At 37.9% G+C, this 25,392-nt stretch overlaps 1 protein-coding gene across 1 annotated transcript in view; it reads right to left on the minus strand.

Moving 5' to 3' along the window:
* The window catches only part of cadps2 (Ca++-dependent secretion activator 2), a 244,053-nt gene that overhangs the window by 5,205 nt on the left and 213,456 nt on the right, over positions 1-25,392 (minus strand). Inside the window, exons 25-27 of the mRNA XM_055222491.1 lie at positions 22,456-22,530; positions 22,278-22,361; positions 10,887-10,994 (exon numbers count right to left, since the gene is read on the minus strand). Coding sequence (XP_055078466.1) covers positions 10,887-10,994; positions 22,278-22,361; positions 22,456-22,530 — 267 coding nt within the window. The remainder of the gene's footprint in view (positions 1-10,886; positions 10,995-22,277; positions 22,362-22,455; positions 22,531-25,392) is intronic.

The raw sequence follows: 25,392 nt of genomic DNA on the forward strand, positions 1-25,392 counted from the left end.
CCTATAATATTCACAGGCGACGCAGCCAGAAGACTTAATTTCACACTGCTAAGAAATGTAATTAGCTTCCAATTTAACAGAGAAAAAAAACGTGGCAAAGGTGGATTCACGCACTTGACAGAAGGTCCAAAAACACGCCAGCGATGACGCAGAGGTCGCGCACATACCGTATTCCATTTCCGTGACCTTCCTCAACAACGTCTTTAAGTAATTATATCAGAAAAGCCAACACATATTTATCAATGTCCTTCATAACTCGAGTGTAAAGAATGTGTACATGTTAAGCTTTACAGTTATGGCAATGCAGTGCTGGAAATGTCAAGCTGTATAAAAATAACATGCATTGTGGGTTAAAGCTGTCATTTAAAAAGCTAAAATAAAATACAGGGGTGGAGTTTTTTGTTCAAAATTTGCAAATAGGAATCTACACTTTCAAATTCTTGCCGAAATGTGCTTTTTTTTTAAGTTGATAAGACTTGACCGATGTCTTGACCGAGGTGTCTCGACTGGCATGCTTTTGGGTTACAATTATTTGAGTTTCAAGGACAACGTTGCACTTACTGGGAAAAAAAAAGTAACTGTGGACTGGCAACTCGTAAATGAGTTCTACAGTCGACGAAGGGGCACGATTATATCCCATCCTTAGAAACATAAATACGGCAAAACTTGTGCGTATGACAGGTTTTTATGTTTTTTATTAGTAAGACTTCATTTGGTGGAATAATACATGTGCTCAATATTTATCATCGTTTTACATCAGTCAAGTGCCAGTTTGTAAAGGAAAAAAAACATTAAATACAGGAAGTAGCGATGAGTTCTAAAAAGCAAACTCTTAATGTATGTCATCAATAAGCAACATTTCATCAGCAAGTTACATTCAAGGAGCGCATTCATTTAGCAAAATAAAGGTGTTGTCATTTATTTGCATTTGTTTAATAAGAACTTTTGAACTTTAACCCTTGTTTACATTATCGTTGCTATAGTCACCTCAAACCATGTCACATCTGCTGCCCATGTCCAACCAGGAAGTAAAACTGTAAACCTTATCAAAATGGTGAAATGGTCATTTTATATGATTCATACATATAAATATCTTAACTATGTTTTAATAGTTTTCTGGAAATTGGAACTCTTTTCAGGATCGGTTTGTGAGCTTCAAAAATGCACATGTACAGTAAAACTATATTTACACCAACAAAACAAGGATATTCATACTCATAACTGAAATTAAACTTTTTTGGACAAATTTAATCACACTATATTTTTTCCATATTTCTTTTGACTGTATCGTAGGAATTTTTGTGTGATATATTAAGCAGCATGAAATGGGAGAGAGATTGGGGAGAGACATTCGCCCAAGCTGGTATTTGATTTCACAACGCTCAAGCAAGTGTCCTGCATTTGTGTTGCGACCATAGACTGTATATATAAATGGACATAACCTGTCACATGCTCTCTCTGTAACTGCTGCTGTCAGGCTTGTCATTTTGGTCTTAAAATGTTCGTATTGACCCACTCCGCATGATCCTGGTATTTTTATTTCGCTATTGTGTCCATAAATCAAGATATGAACATTAATAACACAAAATCAGGTGCTGACTTTCCCCGAGGTCGCTCCCACTAGTGTTAGCAACAAGTTTGATTAACTGCGTTGCAAAGCGCCTGCTCCCAGCTAAACCAGCGATGCAGATGAAAAGAGGCGTTACCTTCAACAGCCTCACTCCAGATTGGCTCTTTGGTTGCTATGATACTCAGTCGGAATTCCAAATATGGAACTCGGCTCCAAATTGGCCCCTATAACTCTTAGCTTCGATGAGCACATATGTTAAAGTTAAATCTCTATACCGTTCAATGGTATATATTTGCCATTAGAGTGGTCTGGCCATGCCCCTCACATCGCCTTGCATACATCACTAGGTTAGATTCATTTTTGCTCCTGTTGAGGCGATTTGGATCTCATTTATGTCCTTCTTCCACCTGCTCTCACCTAAATGATGATTTCATGATGGCTTTAGGGGTGTTCAAAGATGTGCAAATTGAGAACGTAGATGGTCCCTAATTGAACTGATTAGTGAGGAGAGGGGACAGATGTGAGGGAGTATTACCAACATGATCAAACTGGAGCGCTCGCATTTAGGCATTTGTCATTCATTCTTTAGTAAAATATAAAGGTATGAAAATGTAACGGTATGAAAGGTCTTAAAAAATTTTATATGTGCAAAAAAATTTCTTTTTTTGCACAAATAAAACCTATATATAATCATGTTGTCTTTATAAATACATGTCAATATACTTACATTTACCTTCAATATACAAACCACTTACTATATCTGATATGATTAAAGGTGCACTATGTAACTTTTCTGGTTGAAGGTTCGCCGAGTGATTGTCAAATATCTGTAATGCTCCACAGTATGGAATTAAAGTTATCTTTTATCTTCACTCAATTACAGGTATTTTTATTACTACAATGAAAGTTTTAAATAACATGCATTCTTACAGTGAGCGTGCTCGCCTTTGCATAGATCTGACCAGTAACTAACTAGGCTGGTGGAATCATCTGCTTGTCTCCATGGAGATAAAAAAGTTTAATGCCATAATGTGGAACATTCTAGGCAAAGCAATAACATATCTAGAAACATGCAGTCTAGCAGGTAAGAGAAGTTGCGTAGTGCTAGAACTGCCTTTACAAAGATGAATATAATGTTAGCTGGTGAGTGAACTAGAATTGACCCAATAAATACTAAAAATACTGCACTTACTAGTATTACCAATCACTCAGTCTAATCTATTCACTAATGCAACTTGTGTTTACTCAAGTTTTGCATTTAGCAACTGTATTGAATCATAATTATCATCATAAACATCACTACGTCTATACAACAAAGTCCCAACATTGACAAAAATAAAAGTAAGATACTGTACATGAATATACAGATTTGCAGCTGATTTCAATGCTAACTTCACCTATATGGAATCGCTGCCAAGATTTCAAGAGTTTCTGATCTGAATGTTACAATTACCTTCTTGTTTATGTTTTAAATAAACTGGTACAGAATACAGACATATTTCGAATGGATGTGTCACCATATTTTGTGTATCAGTAAATACATATAACGAGATTTTCATTTTTAGCAATATCGCCCACCCCTACACCATCCTGATCGTTAAATCCTCCAGCCTATTGGCTTGAAGGACAATATATAAGACAGTAAGATTCCAACAGCCTTTGTCAAACCTTTACAGAGCATATCACGTATACAACGCTGCTGGTAATGTCTTTTCTTCACCATTACATAACTGCATAAGATCAGTAAATAAACCAATGTGTCCCAACAGCTAAAGTGTAGCGCTGTTCCTCTGATTAAATTATGTGGAGAGGAGTCTGGGTCTGTCCGCTGCTTCATCAGTTTCATTATGTGGACCCGGCTCTCACCGGGGGGCGCTTTTTTTCCCCCTAATTTATCTTTATCTCTTGAATGCCCGTTTCTATTTTCTTGTTATTCTTGAAATGTGCATTGCAACACTGGAATTTGACCCTGTTGTGACACAAATAAAGGTCATCTAAGCTCATTTTAAAGGGTTCATATTATTGCATTTCTTATCTATGTTATAATGTTGTTTCCTGATCAAAAACATACCCACAGTTTAGTTTGGTTTCATTCACACATGTTTAACACACAAATATTGCACATTTAGTTTTCCGCTCAAACAGAAAACACTTTGTTCCACTTTATGATGTGGTATGGACGTGCTTAACTGTGCTTTTAAACTCCATACATTTTCCCTAGAATCACTGGGACACTTTCAGCTCTGGAATTACTTGTCTCTACTGAAAACAATGTAAAATGTAGCTGTTAACTTGGAAACTTCATGACATCACAAGGAAGAACTGCTTTGGGGATCTAGATAGACTAATAACTTAAACACATGTGAATGATACAAAACACAACTCCCGGTATGTTTTTGATGAGGTAACAACATTCTGACATGACATAAAGCTCACAAGAGTCAAATTTGTGCAATATAGGACCTTTAACAGCATTCTAACACACTTATTAAAAGATGAGCGTAATGCAGCCCAAATCTTATTATATGACATACATTATCATTACCATCATTATTATTATCATTATCATCATCATCATCATTATTATTATCATCATCATCATTATTATCATTATTATCATTATCATCATTATTATTATCATTATCATTATTATTATCATCATCATTACCATTATTATTATCATTATCATCATTATTATTATTATCATCATTATTAACATTATTATCACCATCATCATTATTATCATTATTATTATCATCATTATTATCATTATCATCATTATCATTATTATCATTATCATCATTATTATTATCATTATCATTATTATTATCATCATCATTACCATTATTATTATCATTATCATCATTATTATTATTATCATCATTATTAACATTATTATCACCATCATCATTATTATCATTATTATTATCATCATTATTATCATTATCATCATTATCATTATTATCATCATCATTATCATTATTATTATCATTATCATCATTATTATTATTATCATCATTATTATCACCATTATCATTATTATCATTTATAATTGAAAACAACCAACATAATCTAGATCCATCAATGAAACAAAAGTATACTTGTCCAAACTATTCAGCATTCAAGTATTTTTTCTTGCAGTGTACTTAAAACATTGCACGCCAAGCCCAAGCAAAATACATATGATTGAAATAAAAGAGTAAATCTAACTCCCAACTCCCCTCCCCTGCCTGTATCACCGTAGCGACAGGAGGGGGGCGGGCGGCTCCTATAAGCTGTATGTGTGCGCTGTGTTACTTCTTTGTTCTGGGCTAAATTTGTGATCAGGTGTGTAGTGAGGGGCTTCGGTCACCTCGCTCGCGGTGCATGACTGTGAGCTTGTCAGATCCATTAAAGGGCCCCCACCTCCTCCCACCCCCTCCCACCTCCTCCTACCCCCTCCACAGCGCGCGTCAAACACAGACCTCCGCAAATGGAGCTACAGCCACAACACTGAACTCTCCAAGGAGGCATGCGTCCACCGGGCTTGGCTTCTTGCTGTTAATGTATAGTGCCACACTCAGGGTATCGACTCAAAAATACAGATAAATTGTTGGGGTGTTTTGATAAAAAGGCACCTCCAGGGGTCTCTGAGTGAATTTTAAAACAGAAATGACATTAAATACATGGGAAAAATTCATATTATCATCGTTATTTATAGTTTAGTAATCGTGCAAATGTAGTGTGGGACTAAATGGTGATAAAATGATAACACTGCAGCACTACTTCACAGAGGCAGCAGTGGTTAAGTAGTCAGAGAGCTGGTTCAAAATCCCAGTCACATCAATGCATATTGTTGTGTCCTTGGGCAAGACACTTCACCTGCCTTGCTTATGTATGAATGTGGTGTGTGAGCGATGGTGGTGTTTGGGTTATGTTAGAGAGATCACTGTATTGTGATTCAGTCCTTTTGTTATACTGTAGTGCTATACTCAAATGTAGACACTCTTTAGAATAGACTGGAGGATGAAATGATGCTGAATTAATTTTGATAAAAACATAATTGTGATCCAAGCTCTAAAAATATATATATGATTATTTTATTTCTCACATTGCGCACCCTTACGGAAGGCATTGGATATTGGCTTCTAAATATTGGTTCAGCTGATGTCCTGATTAGACATATATATTGTTGTAATAGGAAGCCCAGAAAGTCTCAGAATGTTTTTTATTTATTCATACAAAGTTGTTCTGTAGTTACTTCAAAGATAAAGAAAAGCTACATAAAACATTTAGATCAGTTTCAGGATCTGGATCTGTTTTCAGTCTCTGCACTGGTATTGGTTGGTATCGGATATCGGCAGATACTTGAAGCTATAGTATCGAAATTGGTATCTGAACTGAAAGAGCTGAATCAGTGCATCCCCATTCAAATATGTTCAACTGACTGACATATATCAGGTAGGCTATTTACCCAAAAGGAACCCATGCCAAAACAACTACGTAGATTGAAAATAATTATTTGAGATGGATTTTTAAATTTTGAATAATAGACTCCTAAGAAGTTTAAAACATATATATTTTTTGCGTACTATTTTCTATATTTGAAGACCACCATATTATACCTCTGAATCCTGGCCTGCGCTGGCTGCTGGAGGAAGCGAACAGCGTGAGGTGGGGCTGATTTGAAGTGAGTTTTTTGGCCCATGCTGAGCCAACCTGAGGAGAGCGCTGCTTCCTAAGTGATAAACAGGTCAACACGAGGTGCTGGTGTTTTCATCCTCTGCAGTGACCCGTTGTTTCATACTAACAGTAACAAGTCCACACACACAGAGGCAGCGCCAGGACTATTTTTAAAGACGCCATTTTCACACGCCTAAACATTCCAATAATCATGGCGGGCCCAGCCTATAAGCAGCTGCTTAGGGCCCCGAGGCCACCAGAGGGCCCCAAGAGCCAATATATTTATATTGAAAATAACGATTGGAAGGTTTTTTGGAAACAAAACAGCGCTCGGATGTTTATACTAGTCTAAATATCCCTCTAAAACGATTACATGTGTTTTATTTCCAGTAGTGAAATATGTGCTGCCTACATTTGTTTTTGAGTCGGGCCGTGATGTGGATAGCTACGTGTTTACACCGGTGTGAAGGACCCCTCCCCTCCAGGTGCACTCTGGGAGCGCTGAGGCAGCAGAGGAACATTTGTATGGCTGTTTTACAAACTAAAAGACTTTAGTTAGTTTTGGAGAAAGATGGACTTTTCAAAGAGGACTTGAAGTATGTTCCGCTTTACAGCATTGGACCTACAGTGAAGATGATGTGTATAATTGTGCAGACAGGACACACATCAGAGCGACGCATGATGTGATCTAAACTGAGATGATGTGAGTGTCACTAAAGCAGGTCACTGCTCCTGTCACATTAACAAAGTTGATTATGACAGACACCTCTTTGTCACAAATGCTGGACGAAAGAACGACCTGTGAACGACTCCTGGATGTGCTGTGAATGCTCATATAAGGATGAACTGATACCACTTTTTGCTAAACGAGTACTTCATTTTGAGTACCCATACCAGAGATTATCTATACACATGTTTGATTCTAATGGTGACTAATTCATTTCATAGGATTTTTATAGTATTGCCTACTTTTTCATCTTATAATTTGGAGGTTTTAAAATTCAACTGAAATCACTGTGGTTAGCTATTAATTCCATTATAATTTATTTAGATAAGCTCCTAGCTTTAATAAATACCCTCTGTTTTTGCAGACAGCGCTCCTCCGCGCTAACTGCTAACGAGTTCAGGGATAACGGGCCAACTGCTAATGAGCCACTGTCAGCATAACAGTGAGTGTTGTTTTACTTTTACCACGGCCACACCAATATGGACATGCTATACCTCTTTTAAAAGCTCTGAACCCGCTCTATTCAGTCGATTGTTCATCAATTATAATAAGTTACAACGCAGCACAAGCAAATACTGGCCAGCACCACTTAGCAGCATTAGCATGCTACTATTGTAAACACAAGCACTGCGCTGATATCCTCTGTGAACTATAAAAAACCTTCAAGAGTCCTAAATATTTGTCTATTTCATGTGACAGTCACATATGATTATAGCTATGCTTAATGTGCAGAACAATGAATGTGCAGTTTTATGGTCACCTGTGCACAGTGCTCTGCTCTAAACAAGAGGCAGCACAACTACAGTAGTATCGGTTCTTGGTATCAGCAGCCCATTGACAAGTACGAGTATGGGCACTCGATACTGGTATTGGTATCTGTGCATCCCTACTCATTAATATGCACATTTACGCAAAATCTCTGCTAATTTTGAATGCAAATTTATGTCTCCTAATTCAACTCTGCATTCAAAGCCTGACAATAAACATTAAAATAATGTGATCCTAAAATCCTCTTATTTAATATTAAGTCCAAATGATCTGATGATTATAAATCTGATGTTTTGTCCAGGCTGTTTCTCTTATGCAACTCTAACTTGGATCACTACTTCTTGAGTGATATGATTTTGAAGTAAGTGTACTCTTGCTTAAGTACATCTTTTGGCTACTCTAATTCTTTATTTCATGACATAAAGAACTGATAAATGGAAGCCCACTTTAAACAACTGGAACACATTAAAATGCATCAGAAATCATGCAAAATATGTCCAGAATTAAAAAATTTCTCTGGCAGACCCCCTTTCTTACATGTTTTATACTGTTATACTTGTGGTATTTGCTGTTGTGAGCCTCTAGATTTTTCAGTCTTTTTACAACTAGTTGAAATGATGTCTTTTTTTTTTTCCAAATATGAATTCAATTCATATTTTTTCAAATATGAATTGAAAAAAATTCATATGTGGCACTGAAGTGACGAGGGCCCCAATGGGATCACCAATCAGCTTTGGGCTCCCGGCTCAATGATGACACAGCCTTATCACTTATTCGAGAGGTAATAAAGGAGTAAATGTATTCAGTGGATTCAACTGCCTGTTTATAGGCATTTTGAGGACATTTCTCTATTCAAAAGACATTTACACTCAGTCAACAGTAAGACCCATTCTCCACTCACACAACGTCACAACATGTACAATACAACCACATCTCAACCAGCAATGAGCCTGAAGTATGTACAAGATGATGGTTTAGCCTTGCTTTTTAAAATGCATATTCACTTACTATGTCTACATTCCACCATTACAACACATTCCACAATTTTGAATTGTTTGTTGCTATGGCAGCGGGGCAAATTTTTCATCACTCAGAAACCCATGGTAGACAATACTGACAAAACCACCTATACTATAACAGGACAGAATCTAAAGGTAACTGAGTAAAAGCATTAATAATGATAAGAATCCATACTTTAGTATATTTACACATCCAAAACGGAAGAAATTAATAAAAAATACCAATGATACATAGTACAATATATAATAATACTAAAATTCTAACTTTTCATACCATACCAGGAAGAAGACCCCTTGATGCTGAGGCTGGTAGCTACAAATACACTTTGCATTAAACTGCATGTAAATGATGGCAAACAACCCGGGAATTGCACCAACAACCTTCATGCTGAGGGGCATAGTGCATTACATCAACCATTAAACAATACTGTCTGTAGTATGGTTTCTTGTCTTTCACATTATGAAGAGCAGACTAACACCCTCATCACCATGGATCACAGTCAATTGAACGCAATTGTAGATGTAAGATGCGTGAAGTGTCTTGCACAATGTGAGTGTGCACTGATCAGAGCTAGAAATGAACTTCCAATTATTAAGTTGGTGAAAAACTATAAATAAATACTGAAACAACAAAATTACAAAAACACTCTGAATAAAGGTACACCGTGAAGAGGTTATTGGCATACACCACAAAAATGCAGTCTATTTGAGTATATTTTTTGTCTGTACAACAACCATCAGAACCAGACAATATCAAAATACACTTTAAGTTAGAGCCATAAAAATCAGATGAGACTGCACTGAGATGCTGCTTTGTATACTCCAGTGAGTTTGTGGACCAATGGAGCCGAGCCGACAGCACACACAATATGAGCTTGTTTGGGAAAGTATCCAAAGACCCCGCTGCTTCTGTTTGTGTGAGTGCTCAGATTTATCGCTCTGAGTGTCCTTATGAAGCGACGCTACAAACCATGAGGAGGAAATAGAGAGCGGAGAAACAGGCCGCCGACTGCTGGGCTCCACTGCAGAGGAATCAGGACAATAACACCCAATGTAATGTAGTGGAGTCTTACGGTTCTGGTGGAAGGAACTTTGGAAACTCACTTGATTTAAGTTAATAGCTTACTGACAAAATATACTCTTTTGGCAGCTTCTGAACTTTCAAGTGTTACTGCCATTGTGTCCTTGGGCAAGACACTTAATCTGTCAGCCTCGCTTCCATCGGTCGACCCTAGGGCAACTGTTGCTACCATCACATTATGAGGTGTGGAATGAATGAATGATGCCACGTAAGCCATCTTTCTGTGATCGTTTAAGGTTCCTCTTTATATTTTGAGGACTGTTGCACATTCAAAAGACATAATATTTTGTTTTGAATTGGTAATTGCTATGGTAACAGTGCTGGATTTTCATCACTCAAAAATCCATGCTTACTATAGAAATGCAGTATCATTGCAGCTTATGAAGAGAATTTCAACATGTTTGAGATAGTGGCATGTAATGATGTGCAAATGTGTATATGAGTTTAGACCATAGACTGTATATATAAATGGACATAGCTAACCTGCTAGCCACCACATTCCAAGTATGAAGTGATCATTGGCGTGCTTCCGGCTCCATCGACTCAAATTCAAACTCCAATTCACTTAAAATCATCTTAAAATGTTCGTATTAACCCGCTCTATATGATCCTCGAGTTTTTATTTTGCTATCTTGCTATAAGATATGAACATTAATAACAGATAAATCAGGCTACTTCATTCACCTAGGTTGCACCCACTGACATTAGCTACAAGTTTGGCTGACAGCGTTGCTAAGCAGCCACTTCCTGCTAAACCAGCGGTGCAGGCAAGTTCAAAAGTCTCGCTCCAGATTGGCTCTTTTGTTGCTTGTGGTCAGAATTCCTCACCAAATTCGCTGCTATAACTGCTATCCTGGATAAGGTTCATTTGACTGGAGCGAATACTATGGGTCACGTCACACTCACTTAGTCCACTTCTTTATACAGTTTATGGTTTAGACCAAATACATATTTTTGGGATATTGTGCTAGTGATCCATAAACTACATATGTGTTGTTTTACCAGGATCTTACAGTTACCGCTAGACTAGTCTCTTTACAATGATGCAGTAGTACTTACATCAAAAACCTTTTCGACGTAGAGCTCATCATTGACACGGTCTCGGATGATGTCCTGGTTCTGACGCACAAATGTGATGTAAGTGTCCGCCAAGTCCATCCCTGGTTTCTGAAGGAGAGACAGACCCAAGCTTCAGACATGGACACTCAATAAACAGTACACACTATGGTCAATATAAGCCACAGGACAAAGAGCATGGAACTGCAATGGATGACGAGTACATGCTGTGTGCCAACTCAAAACAAAGAAGTGTATGTTATGTATGTACATGTATATATGTGTGTGTGTGTGTGGGGGGGGGGGGTGTATATGTATGTATATATATATATATATATATATATATATATATATATAGTTTTTTTCTAATTACTATATTGCGTTATCGATATGGGGTAGTTTTGTTTTAATAGAATAATTATTATTACTAATTATTAGTGCATTCTGTTATTTCATTTGGTGAAACTCAGGCCTTTTAATGAAGCAGTCTATCACACTTCAAAATGTGTTATCGTGACAGGCCCGATCGTGACTGGCACAAAGTTCAGTGTTCAAACACAGTCCATGAACCTGGACCCTCCCTTCCCTCGCCTGAATGGATAGCCCGGTGCCCGGCTGGGGAGGCTCCTACCCTGCCGTGGGTGGGCCTCCCTCTGTCCCTTACTGGAGTGGCTCTGGCCCCACAGACCTGAACTCTATCTGCAAATGGATGCACATTAGTCCTGAACACATCTGCAGCCTGTCTGTCTATGGGAGTGGATCTCTCCTTCATTGCGCTCCTCCTCGAGGTTTCTCTTTTTCCCACTGTTTTTTTTTTTTAAGTTTTTCCTTGCCGAGAAGGAGGGTCTAAGGACAGCGGATGTTCTGGGACAGTTCTCCATTTGCTTGTTTTCTGTTAATTAATTTTCTTGTCTCTTTGTCCGTCTCCTTCATTGTTGATTTTCTAACTTTCTGTTGGTTAAATCAGTTCTCATGTTCAGCCCTAAGAGCCAACTGCTGTTGTGATTTTGGGCTTTACAAAAATAAATTGAATTGAAATTGAGTTCTTCTTGATTATTTGGTTCAAAAACAGAACAATGGCCATAGAGTTATAGACACTTTCCTTTCATCTTAAATTATCACATGTGAACGCAACCAAACGTCCCTGTAATTTAAATAATGAAACTGATTTATCCAAATTCAATGAATGTAAAAAACAACCAGGATATTATAATTTCACAATTGCATTCCTAATATATTGCCAAACCTTAAAAAACTCAGGTAAAGCTGCAGTGTGGAGCATTGAGGAGTGACAGAGCAAGTGCTAAACCCCTGTCCATTCACACTCTCGCTGTCGGCGCAGATCACCAATGTAGGGCCTATTGTAATTGCTTTGACATCTTTCACACCCGTTTTCAGAGAGGTAGCGTGTGTCGGCCCTGGGGGGAAGGAGAGAGGGGGGTAGGGGAGGGGGGGGGGGTTTACACCAGATCGTTCCGTCCCCGTGGAAACAGCACACAAACACACTGGCACTGAGCTGAGACAGGAGCAGGCTGGGTTTGACAGAAACATTTTACAGCAAACATTAAAGGGGACAGTGGACAACCTTGCCGTGTTCACCTATGGGACTAACTGTATATTATGGGAAGATTTAAAACAAAACCTGATTTTTACTGTCTTAAAGAGGTGAAAAAAAAACAACTAGTTCCTTATAAATGGTTGCAGTGGTCCAAAGTTATTCCTTAATTACCTCATTCTGCGCATCCTAATTACACAACGCAATGAGTTTAGCTTTTAACAACTTTGAGAGACCAGATTGGAGTTTAGCTGTGACGATGAAGCTTACAACAACTAACATAGTAGCGCGCAACTTTCAGAAACCTAATTGGAGTTTTGCATGACGGTAAAGCTGACATCAACTCTCAACACTTCCTGATTATCAAACAATAAAACGGAAGCATTAACAATTGAGAGAACACTGAAATACAAACAGCTAATACAAGAATACTGTGAATTTTAGTACATGTTTGTAGAAGTATGGTGCAGTTTGTTTAATCCGTTTAATATTTACATTAATTATTATTATTATTATTTGGTTTTGGGTTTTTTTTGGTATTGCTATTGCTATTTTGTGAAAATCCAAAACGAGAGTTGAATTTAATGCTCCAGTGATATTGAACAATGAGTCAAATGATTCACCACCATTTTAAAAAACACAGTGCTGCTTAAAATTCCCAAAAACTCAAAATACAACCTTAATCTCACAGAAGAAAATGCGTAAACATAACTCTAGCTGTCAACTTAATTATTGTTTTATTCTGAAGGTCTAAACTACACCTTAGAAAACCTCGTCTCTCTTGACATTAAACAGCGGGTGCTAATTATGATTCCAACACTAGACTGGAGACTTTGCCTTATTTAATTAATAGAAGGAGTAAACACTGCCGTTTCCTTGACCAGACGTGTTCAACGAGACAGAAAAGTCAAGTGTAATTAATTATAAGTTTAGTCTGAACCAACTATTGTAGCTTTATTGTTCATTATTTAGCGCTACTGAAAAAGTGCCTTTTGACATAATCTTGATTTTTATATGCCCAAGGACTCCTGGATAAAACTACAATACGTATCATTTATATTTGTATGAACTTCCTCAGTTGCATTTTCATATCCCTGAACCTTTCTTTCATCATTTCAGATTGTACTGTATTCAGGTTTACTGCCATCTTACTGACATGACTTGCTCTCTTGTAACCCTGTGGCTTAGGCGTTTAGCATTCCAGCCTAGGTTAGATTCCTATGCTGAAAGGGGCCTTTGGTTGAATTGTTCCACATAGTATTAAGCCTAGCTATATAGCATTCAGTACTGGTGTTTTTATTTGCGAAAAATACCTTGAAAAACATGCATTCCTCTTCTATGGAAAGGGGTCGCCACTTTATAGATCTGACCTATAACTTATCCTGGTGGCGCTACTAGCTTCTCTCCCTGCATAGATATGTTTAAAGTGTATATGAGAAGTTAGCCTAGTCTTTTCTAGTTTTGTAATTTTGGTGTTTTTACTTCCTGGTTGGACTCGGGCAGCACATATGATGTACGTAGAGGTGTGTTAGTGACCATAATGTTAAGAAATGCCAATCAAAATTACATAATAGTTATGATGTGACAAATAAAAGTTGATGACATAGGGGAGATATTCTATTTTAGAACTCACCGCTACTTCCTGTATTTTCTAACTTTTTGTTTAATACATTTTTTCACAAACTGTCCCTTAATTGACATTAAATTGTGATGAATATTTACCTCATTGTACTCCCATACCATACAACTGTACAAATGCCAAAAGCACTTATAAAGGCCAAAATGAGACATAATCTAAGATGTTTAACCTCCAGTGGCAGGCTACAGTCGTCAGATGGACCAGGACTTGACTAGAACAGGAGGAAAATCTGCAGATCGTGGGGTTAAAGTGGGGTCACACAGCCGCAGGGGTATGAGCTCCAGGCCCGGGGTAAGAGGGAGGGGTCAGGTCTGTGGTCCTGGGCGTGAGGGAGTGACTGACAGGATAAGGCACTGCAGACGAGAGGTGCAACAATGGCCGCTCGTCATCCGCATTTTGATATATTCACTCCAGATGTCATTGTGTTGGTTTACTTCAGCACATGTGTCATAACTGAGAGGAGGATCAACACGTCAAGGTGACAGTTTGGTTCAAGCGTGCGGATCAAAATGTGTCGCCGAGGATTATATGAGGGTGGAGATGGTAACATTTTTATGAGGTAATCACAGAGACTTGTCTTTCGTAAAATATATTTGGCAAATTAAAGCCACAGCAGTGTGTAACTTATAACCAAAAAATAGACTAAAATAAAAGCATGTTTTTCTCATTTTGGTTGTTTCTCCTTACTGTGAGCTGGCTTGCATCTCTCTCTTGCAGTTTCTATGGAAAAGTAGTTCCTTTGGCTGCAATATTCTACAGTATGCTATAAAACATATCTTTCTTTTTGGTTTTAATATTCTATTTCCATGTGACGTGCCACCTCCATAAAGTTACACACTGTATCTTTAAATATATAGTAGAAACTTAGAGTATCTTGTAATTCATTGTTTTTAAATTGTGGTTATGGAGTAGCCAATATCCATCAGCAGTAGATCAAATAGAACTGTTGGCATTCACTTGTGAGGTTAAATCTACTAAAGTCAGGTAGTAAAATAAAAATGTAAGAAACAAGATAATAATTTGTGTTTTTAGATAGAATAATGATAATTAAATACTATTAATATAATGTGATAATTAATTTCCTTGTACCAAACAAAGTATCAATTTACCAGTGCATTTATTCCTCTCTCTCAATAATGAAAGCAGTATTTTTAGTTGAAATTCAGACAGCATCAGTATAAGTAGATATAAGAAGAGAGTAGGGACATACAGCCATCAATTCCCAATGTATAACCAATGTTGCAATGTGATAACACAGTATATAGGCTTATACTGTCAAACTAGTGCATCTTTAAATCCGTATATGAGACTTACAGCCACAGTATGTAATTTTAGTGCAAAAATAGACTAAAAATAAAAGCATGCGTTTCTTTTTATATTATTATTTTGTTAATTTTATTGCACCTGCACAGTGAACAGGTTTGCATCTCCACAAACCTGACACTTACTTGCCCTTGTTTCCATGGACCTTCAAGGCTCTCAAAGCACTTTACATCAAGGAACCACTCACCCATTCACACGCACATTCATACACCAGTGTGCGCAGACACTGGGGGCGAGGTGGGTTAAGTGTCTTGCCCAAGGACACAACAAGAGCATTCATCTGTGGGAGCTGGAACCGCACTGCCAACCTGTGGGCAAACGCTGTACCAGCTGAGCCACTGTCACCCCATACTCAAATACTCTTACACAGTATGGCATAAAATCTATCCATCTCTATGGAAAATGTTCCTAAGTATGGTTTTAACTTTCTATTTTCATGCAGGTGACCTGTTACCTCCACACAGCTACAAGATTTTGAACAACAATGGCAAAGAAAGTATTCGATATGCTACAACTTGTGCTACCAGAAGATAATTGGATATTGCGATAATAATGGGAAGAAAAAGTCAAGTACAAGTTGAGCCAAATATTTCCCATCACCTGAGCAACTTTTGTAAGAAAAGTACTAATTATTTAGTCCTCTTAAAAGCAGACATATACAGGCTGCAAATGTTTGCCACAGTTCTTGCGTGGCAACATTTCTGTGGGCCTTGTTGTCACTGGAGGTATCGTTTTTCCGGGTTTCCTCCCCCTAAAGGCCCGGACTCCATCACGCTCACTTTGGCACAGTTCCAGACCGAGAGATTAAGAGTTATCACGAGAGAAAGAGAGAGAGGGAGAGCAGTGAGGAGACAGAAAGACTGACAGAGAGAGGGGGATTTTGCAGTTTACATGTCATTTAAATAATTTGAAAGGTTCAGAAATCAGATTATAATCAGATTTAAGTGTGCATGTAAACATAGCCTTAACAGTTTATACTAACTACATTTAAGTGACCTTTTTAAAACAAAGACCTAATGCATCATAATTAACAAATAGCACATTAAGAATGACTCAAAAATGACCAAAATAGTTTGTTAGTTTGTTGTGCTAAAGACCTCACAACAAGAAAGTCCCAGTTTCACTTCCCAGGTGTGGAGATTTTCCACGTACTTCAGTTTGTTCTACCTCTACCAAAAGAATACACATTTTTCACTGTACTTTTAATGCCATATTGCAAAAGAAATTTGGATACTAATTTAAGCATGCAGTTGTAATGAACACAGTTTGATGGTAGAAACGCACAGAACAAGTCTGGCAATGACTTATGGCCTTAAAAATTGCACTGGTTTTCTACCTATGACATAACAATGCTGAGAAAATTGAAACAGTGATTTCTTTGCGCCTCACAACAAGAAAGTCCCAGGTTCAATTCCCAGATGTGGAGATTTTAGATTTTCCGGGTACTTCAGTTTCTTCTACACCCAAATTTGCAAGGGCCAGATTAGCCCAAAGTGTCTGTTCTATCCATTATGTTGATTTATGTTTATTAAAGTATAGATTGTATAATTGCATGTAATTTGAATTTTTAATAATGATACATATGTTTTCAGTATCTATAGAGTTTATGTTTCTAAAGTACACACCTGAGATTACATATTTCACAGCCGGGTTTCATCAATTAATCAAAGTTAGACTAAACGTTATGTCCAAATTGAGGAGTACAGACCTACTTTTTGCAAAACTATTTCTTACTTGTACATGAGTAATAACATTTTGCAGTACCAATACTTAACTACTCTACCCATATCTACTTACTCAAACAGAACAATCGGCTTTACTCAGCAATAATGGCTTTTTAGTCACTTGTCAGACCGACATTGAGGTGAAACTGAATTTGATGTCTGGAGACGTAGGGAGAGGCTGAGGTGACAGACAGGTAGTGCGGAGGAAGGCAGTCAAATGGCCGGTAATTACAGCCCTGAACCATTCTGTTTCCTGTCTGAGCTGATCGCGCTGGTGCCAGGTGCTAAGGTGTGGCCAACAGCGCCTCGATAATCCCCTCATAATGGAACAACACTCATTCAAACTCAGCAGATCGCACGTTGTTATTTACATGTCTGGGAAATTTGCCCCAAGAAAAACATTGCAGGGATTAGGACAATAGATTTTGAAATCACTCTGTAATTAGATTTAATAATTATCAATAACAAATCAATGTACTTCACTCTATACCCAGTTATAAAGCTATACATTCATACATAATCACGGTGGGTGAAGCGTCTTAGAGTATGCAAAGTTGGAGCTGAGGCCGAACCACCCACCTTGGTAATGTAATAGTATGGGATGTGTTCATCATTTATTGTAGCTAGAAGGTCTACAAGGGCAGCAGATTACATAGAGCCAGTGGGGGTAATTTAGGTCATGTGTTTTTGGTCGTACAGCGTAAACTCGAGCTCTTGGGAGGAAATGAAAAAAAAAAAAACACCAATAACTAAACAAGAAAAGTTCTCAGGAAGGATGTCCAACCAAATCCATGCAAGCAACTGCAAGCCTGTGAAGCAAACGTGCCAAAAACTGTGCCACTGTGTCCAACTTCATGACACTTTGGAATATGCTTTGATTTGCCACCAATATGCAATCAGTGTAGGTTTGATTACATTACACAGTTAAGAAGGGCATTAAGCTATTCAGGTAATTCGCTGAAGATAGCAAAAAAAATTAAGGTTATGATGTAAAATTGTTTAAAAAAAGACATTGTGCTTGTGTCTGCTATATAGTTGTAATCTATGCCACCCAAGGTTCATTGTATTATAATTCGCACATTTTAAATCACAAAATTAATCTAAAACAACTTGATAAAAGAAAAAGTAAACTGACTTCAGTGTTAGAAAACTGTGGTGCCCGATGGGAGCTGACGTCGGCCTCTCCTATGGATAGCTGCACATAAAACTAGCGAGTAGGGGATTTTTTTCATTTGTACCAAAATGACTACGCGACACTGCTGAGTCCAACATGTATGACTGATTAAGAAATAAAATTGAAGAACGAAATTAGTACGTCACAGTGAGCATATGGCGGTGGCAGTAAAAGCAGAGATTGATTGGCAATATGGCGTCTAGAAAATAAGTGATTAAAGATTACTCAAACATGCACGAATCACTCCAAAAACAACTTTGAGAGGGTAAATGCGAAGGGGTTAACATGGTTAAAAGCTCTGATTTTGCATAATAGATCTGCTATAAATAAAAATGCATCTACTCTTAGCCGCTGTGTCTTCTGGCTCACAATAACACAGTAATTACAAAATTGCTTCACACTTTTTGCTGGTTTTAGTTCTAGCACATCTACTATTGTCACGCCCTCTTATCTCTACAAAACCACTTACACTGGCATAGCTTGGCCTTTGTCACCGCACTGTTAACACGCTCATGCCAAAGGTAGAACCAAACTACCCCTGAGTCTTTGAAAACATGTCTTAGGTGGAGGTGGGGAGTAACATGACAAAAATATCCCAAGAGGAGAGAGCTGTGAAAAAGGTGTCAGTGCCTGGACTCTCAGTAAATATAGCCGGACTGAGATGCCTGTTAAGACTCTGCCAATGTTTGTATGGCTGTGTACTCACGGCATATGTTCGATATAAGGAGCTGTCAATCAGAGCTGTATTGGCGGATGGCATCGAGTAGATTAACACGTGAGGGGAGCGGTGGGAGACTCATTTAAAACATTAGGAACTGGTTGCTTTTACATGTTAAGCTGAGGTAGAATTTATGGTCCCTGTAAGTGTAGGCTGATGTTTTCTTTACACTTGGCCTATCCAACTGGTTTAGGCTGCTGCCAACATGTCAATAACCAGTGATGCAAAGTACAAACATAACACAGTATTTCAGTATTGTGCAACTGCATTTTCAAAGTATTCTACCCAACGCGGTCAACATCATCAGCCACCAGCCACCATCATCAGCCACCAGACATCCTCTTTAAGGAAGAACCGTGTAACTGATAAACACGCGGGTGATGTCAAATACAGAATGTACAGATGTCAGAATACATGTTTTTCAGTTAAGATCGGGTTTAATGCCATATTGTGAAAGAAATTGGCGTACTTATATAAGAATGCAGTTGTAATGAACATAATCTGAAGGTATAAAAGTGCAGAACAAGTCAGGCAATGATTTACGGACTTAAAAACTGCACTAGATTTCTACCCGTGACGTAACAATCCAGAGAATATCAAAATAGAGGACGACATAAACAGAATTAAATGAAGCAAAATGCAACTCCATGTGTGTTTTTGATGAGGGAATAACGTTATAACATTGTTAAAAGCTCAAAAAAGTTATCTACAGCTCTACAGAAAACACCCAGTGGTAGAAGACTGTAAAAAAGCATAATTTTCTGTGATTGGGGGCGGGGCCAATCTGCACAACAACTGTAAGCCCCGCCCCCTCTTCACCTGTAAAAGAGGCTTACCTGAATCAGGTTTCGCTAGCACAAAGGAGCAAAAGGCTGAGGTAGCACTTACATTATAATTTGAGGACAGAAGGGCGAGGGGCTGGGGAGGAAGTCTAAAGCAGAATCAGAGAGCATGATGGGATAGGATTAGGGAGGTTAAGTGAGGTGGCCTTTTTCACACGCTCAGGATGGAACTTCCAGAAAATGTATCGATGACTTTATAAAATATTACAAAACTGCTTAAAAAATTCTATTACAATTATTTATAGCTGTATATACAATAAACCTCACTGAATATAATTATCAAGTATATTTTTACCGTAATTAAACAGCGATTCATAGCTACTGGACGTCTGGTTTTAGTCTTCACACCTACAATAGGTCACTGGTCACATACACTGGTTACATATAATTGTAATTAATCAATGTGCAATCAATATTTCATTTGAAGGGTTTGTACGGTATGGCGATATAAGTGATTTGTTCAATTTCAAAAAGAATGCATGTCATCTATTGGCCTTAAAGGGCTACACAGGCATTTTTAATCCACAAAAAGTAAAAACGTCTAATTTAATAAATGCAAAACAATAACATCTCCATGGAGACAAGTTGGTGGCAGACCCCCCTTCAGAAAAGTTATAGTGCACCTTTAAATGCTTCAAGATATTTGCCTGGTTTCGAAATATTTTTTGTCAGTTAAACGCAAGCTAAAGTATCTGCCGGTGGCGTAGTCAAGATTTTACTCCACTAGCTGGTAATTTAGCTTAAAAAAGAAAATAAGTTAAAAAGCCAGTCTGAAATTAGCCTAAAAATCTAGACCAAAAGCAAACATAAATCAAAATAATTAAAAACAACTAGATTAAGATAAATACTTGAAATTAAAATGATTTAAACAAAAAAATTAATATTGCTCAGAATGCTTGCTGGTGAAAAAAAGGATGAAATTTAAGTACAAAAGCTCTTCATAACTACAGAATATCTTTTTGTTTTCAATTGGACTTAATCCTGAAAAACACAAAAATATATCAACTCTCAGTGGATATTTTATTAAGAAAACACCAGGAGCACATTTAAGACATGGAGACTTCTAGGAACCCAATTCACCGAGGGATTTTACTTTGTTAATTCTGATGCAGTAATCACGGTGCGGAAATGGAGGTCAACTGTTTGGGTCGCGTCTAATTTGGAGACAAAAAAAATTAAAATATCCATCTTGTTCGCACTTTTTTCAATGCCAAACCTCGTCACCTCTGCTCCTTAAGCCCCTTGCGTCATCTCCTCCAGTGTTTTGGGCACTGCTGTTAGCTTAAGATGCTACGTGCCAGTCATGCGTTCACCCATTCAACACAACACCGCCCACTAAGTGACACTTCTCCAAGGATGAGGGAGCAATTAATTAGGCGTGCGCCGTGATCTTGAGAAAAATGCTCTTTATTCTTTGTAAATGTTTGACTAAACGTGACAACGGGAGCTGGCGGATGCATCAAAATTGTAATGAAATTGCAATTTGAGTGGTCGCAATTAGAAGCTGTTTAGGTGACGCAAAACAACATCTTAGGCAGGAAAACGTTGGGTTCTTGTTATGCATAAAACTGAACTATTTTGTGGTTTAGACCTATGGAAATCCACTAAAGATGCACTACGTAACTTTTCTGGAGGAGGCCTTGCCAACTTAAAGGGTGGCATTAAACTTACTCATCTCCATGGAGACCAACAGGCCGAGTTACAGGTCAAATTTGAGAGGCACAGAAAGAATGTTTTTCTTTTTTCAATCAATGAAAACATCCGTAATTGAAAAAATAAAAGATAAATTTAATGCTATACTATGGAACATTAAAGCAAAACTAACTCTCCAGGGAAGTTACATAGGGCATCTTTAAAAATGCATAGAATTCTTGAATAGGTTAAGCAGTTTATAATTCAGTCTTGTAACAAATCTTGCATCTAAAAGTGTAAAAAAAAAAAAAAAGCAAATCTTATCAAAACTGAGACTAAACCCGAAACTAAACCTGGACTAAGCCTAAACCAGAACTAGGACAGGACTAAACCCGGCTCAAACCAGGACAAATGTGAACACATCCATATTACAATTCAATTTTCTGCTCAAACGTGTTCAGACTAATTAAAAATGAAAAAAAATTAATAAATAAATGGTATAAAAGCAAGTGATTTTTTTGCATTTTTGAAGTTGGTTTGAAAGGATGAAACAAGACAAACATGGCAACCAACTGTGACGCCCTAAACATATGATGAAAACTCACGGGAACTTCCACATATTTGGCGGCGGCTTTGACCTTTGTGGAGGGCAGAGAAAGACGAGAAGAGAGGAGGAAAGGAAAGGAGAGGAGAGGAGAGGGGAAGAGGTAGGGGTTGGGTAAAATAGTGAATGCTTTGAGCAGTGTAGCAGTGTAAGAAACAGTGTGGAGTAAAGAGGAAGACTCACGGTGAAGGACAGGAAGGAGGAGAAGAAGGTCCCCTCGTCGTATCTGGAGAGCTTGGACAAGACGCCATCGAGAACTGAAGAAAACTGAGCAGAAAACAAAGGGAAAAGGTCACGAACAGCAGAAAAAGATGAATATGCAATCAAAATCAATCATAAAAAAAAAAAAAAATTGCATTACCTTCGACACCAGTGAGGCTATCATTTCCTTAAACGTGTCGTCGATCAGCACGTCAATTTTGGAATGGTACTGTTGCTATGGGACAAACAAATAAAAAAAACATTTACTTAATTCAGAAAAAAAGCTAATTCCACATTCTTTATAAACACACACATACACACACATATATAGCAGTGTTTCACCATACATAGAAACTCACTCTCCTCCTTCCTCCCCGTCCCCCTCCCATCCACATAAAGCCGGCGAGTTAAGCAGCTAATAGGACCATTATGTGCCTGAATGGCATTCCCGTTCGGCAGAGGAATTCGAAGGATACTTTTTGTGCGATCCGGCCGACAATTAGAGCAGCCTTGTGCGCTCTCCAAAGCACCGGTCCAGCTGCGAAGACCAAAGACTTCACACAAGATTCAATTAATACGCCATTTTGCGTCCCGTTCGCCTCCTCCCTGCCCCCTGCTCCCGAAAAAGTGAAAAAAAAAAACATATTTGTGGCAGATTTTCTCTTGAAGGAGCGGGCTAAATAGGCTGGTTGTGAGCGTTGAAAGACCAACAGCTTGGGAGTTCATCTTTTGCCGACAATGCCCTTTTCACAAGACGTCTAAAGCACCCCCAAATTAAAAAATTTCCATCAACAAAGCGCGAGATCGCTGACAAATTGCAGGTCGGGGGAGGTCAGCGTCGCCAGTCCCAATTTTTTTCAGACCCCTTTTTAAACCACAAAATGGCAGTTCACTTTTCAAATCTTCCTGGCCATTCTTGAGAGCTGTTTTTGCCCACTTCTTGTCTCAATTAACGCGCTTTTGGATGGCTTTTCTGACCCCGGTAGAAAAGCGAGGGAACGCAGAGAGGTTGTTCAGTCTTTGCCACATGTGAAAAGGACAATTATTGGTTTGAAAAACATTTATATGGAAGCTGAGTTGAGGCTACTTCAGCAGTGTTGGCTGTTTTTGAAGGGGGACAATTGAAGGCAAACTAAAGTGATGCTATTTTCACCAAAGATAAACTTCTCAAACTTCAAACTGGAGCAATATTTGTTGAATGTTTGATAGTATAGTTAATATGGGCAGGTAACGTGTCTTTGAATCTGCAAAAAATGCAAAAACCCAATGCATTAGATATGAAATGCCTTATAACAAAGCATATGGATGGTATTGTTACATTTACTTGAGGAACTTTTAGGGAATTTGTACTTGGAATAGTTTTCTAGCACCACACTTTTGCCTTTTTGATTAATAATTTTTGAGATGGTACTCTTACTCAAGTAAAAGTTGTGGTTACTCTTCCCTTTGTGAGTTAGTTGTAAACTTGTTCATTTAAATGGTGTATTTTCTGGGCATTTGATGTGTTGTCATTCAGATTATTCTAACTCACAAATCCTAGTTACTCACACTTTTCCCAAATACTTTTTACTCATACTTGAGCAATATCACAGACCTCTACTTTGTACTTCTACTTGAGTAAAATTATTTTGAAGGCACAGTACTCTTACTTGTGTACCGTTTTTGACTACTCTATTGTACTCATCTCTGATTACCAGATTATTTCATGAAAGAGTTTGTGTTTTCTTTTCATATAAACAACACACTCCCTGAATCCACTGATAAAAGTAGTTAAAAAACAAAGTACAATAGGAATAGTATGTGGCAAAATATAACAACTAAGACAGGTTCATCAAAGTATGCACTAAATGTTTATAAAGTTAATAAAAAAGTTGATAAAAAATATAGCTATACTTCTATGTACCAGAGTTTAGGTCAAAGAAACAAACTGTGTCCTCTTTTTATATTATTCACAATGGATGCAAAAAATCTAATCTATAAACTCACAATAAGCATAGCAGCAAATGTATCGTTCTCAAAATCATTCTTAAAACAAATAAACCACTCCTTCATTTGTGTGTATTCGTTGGGCCGCGTTGGAATCGTGAGAGTTTTCCACCTAAAATGATCAAGTACAGATTGTTGGCTGTGCGTTTGACCCGGCCCGGCCCCTGGGACTGGGCACTGCGCTGGGATGCACTTATAGAGGCTGTGCTATCAAATGTGTGCTTCACTGGGTGCACTGTGGCCCGGGCAGAGAGCAGAGGGTGCAGAGGGGACGGAGGGGGCAGAGGGGGCAAAGGGGGCAGAGGGACACGCGAGATAGAAAGGGTCAGCAGGATATATTTGGAGTGAAAAAAAAAAGTGGGGAAAGAGCGACGAAAATGATACTTGGACAAGATATAGTTTTCATTTTAAATATCTGTGCGTCTATGCCGGCTGTCAGCTGTATTATGATTTGACTTTAAGACAGTTGTATTATGCAAAATATTCAAAGTTTACATTTAAAACATGTCTGGAATATATATATAAGAATCACATTTCAGAACATCTCAGATATCAACTACACGGTTTATAGTTTTTAGGCAGAATAAGAAAGTATAGAAATTAGGGTACTTAAAAAACTGCAGCATTGCATCCATTCAAATTGCAATTTCAAACTAATCTTGCAGCCCTAATGCAAAATGAACTACAAACTTTTAACCATGTAATACTAGTTTTCCGTCATTATTAGGTTAATCTGTGTTGTATTTTGAGTGATTCTGAGTAAACCTCATCTTCGATTTGAGGCTTGAGTGTTCAAAAAATGTATCCCCACCCACCTCCCTATACTTATTTGTGATTCTTTATAATTGTAGGCTTCTGCTCACATAGGATCAATATAACATTAGTAAAAAGTAAAATGCTGATATATGTAGTTTATAACAAAAAAAAATAAAAATGCTTTTGGTGCCGTGATTATATCCTCCTTTCTAATCTAATCTTATATTGCTGTGTTATACTTTACCTTTAGCCAACATCCACCACAACACATTTCAAGCAAAAGTGTACAGTCAAATGATGCCAATGAGCTGCAATAAACTTAAACGAACTGTAAGTATCCTGCTTCTGATTGGTT

This window comes from Periophthalmus magnuspinnatus, chromosome 6 (genome assembly GCF_009829125.3).
Source record: "Periophthalmus magnuspinnatus isolate fPerMag1 chromosome 6, fPerMag1.2.pri, whole genome shotgun sequence".
NCBI lineage: Eukaryota > Metazoa > Chordata > Actinopteri > Gobiiformes > Gobiidae > Periophthalmus > Periophthalmus magnuspinnatus.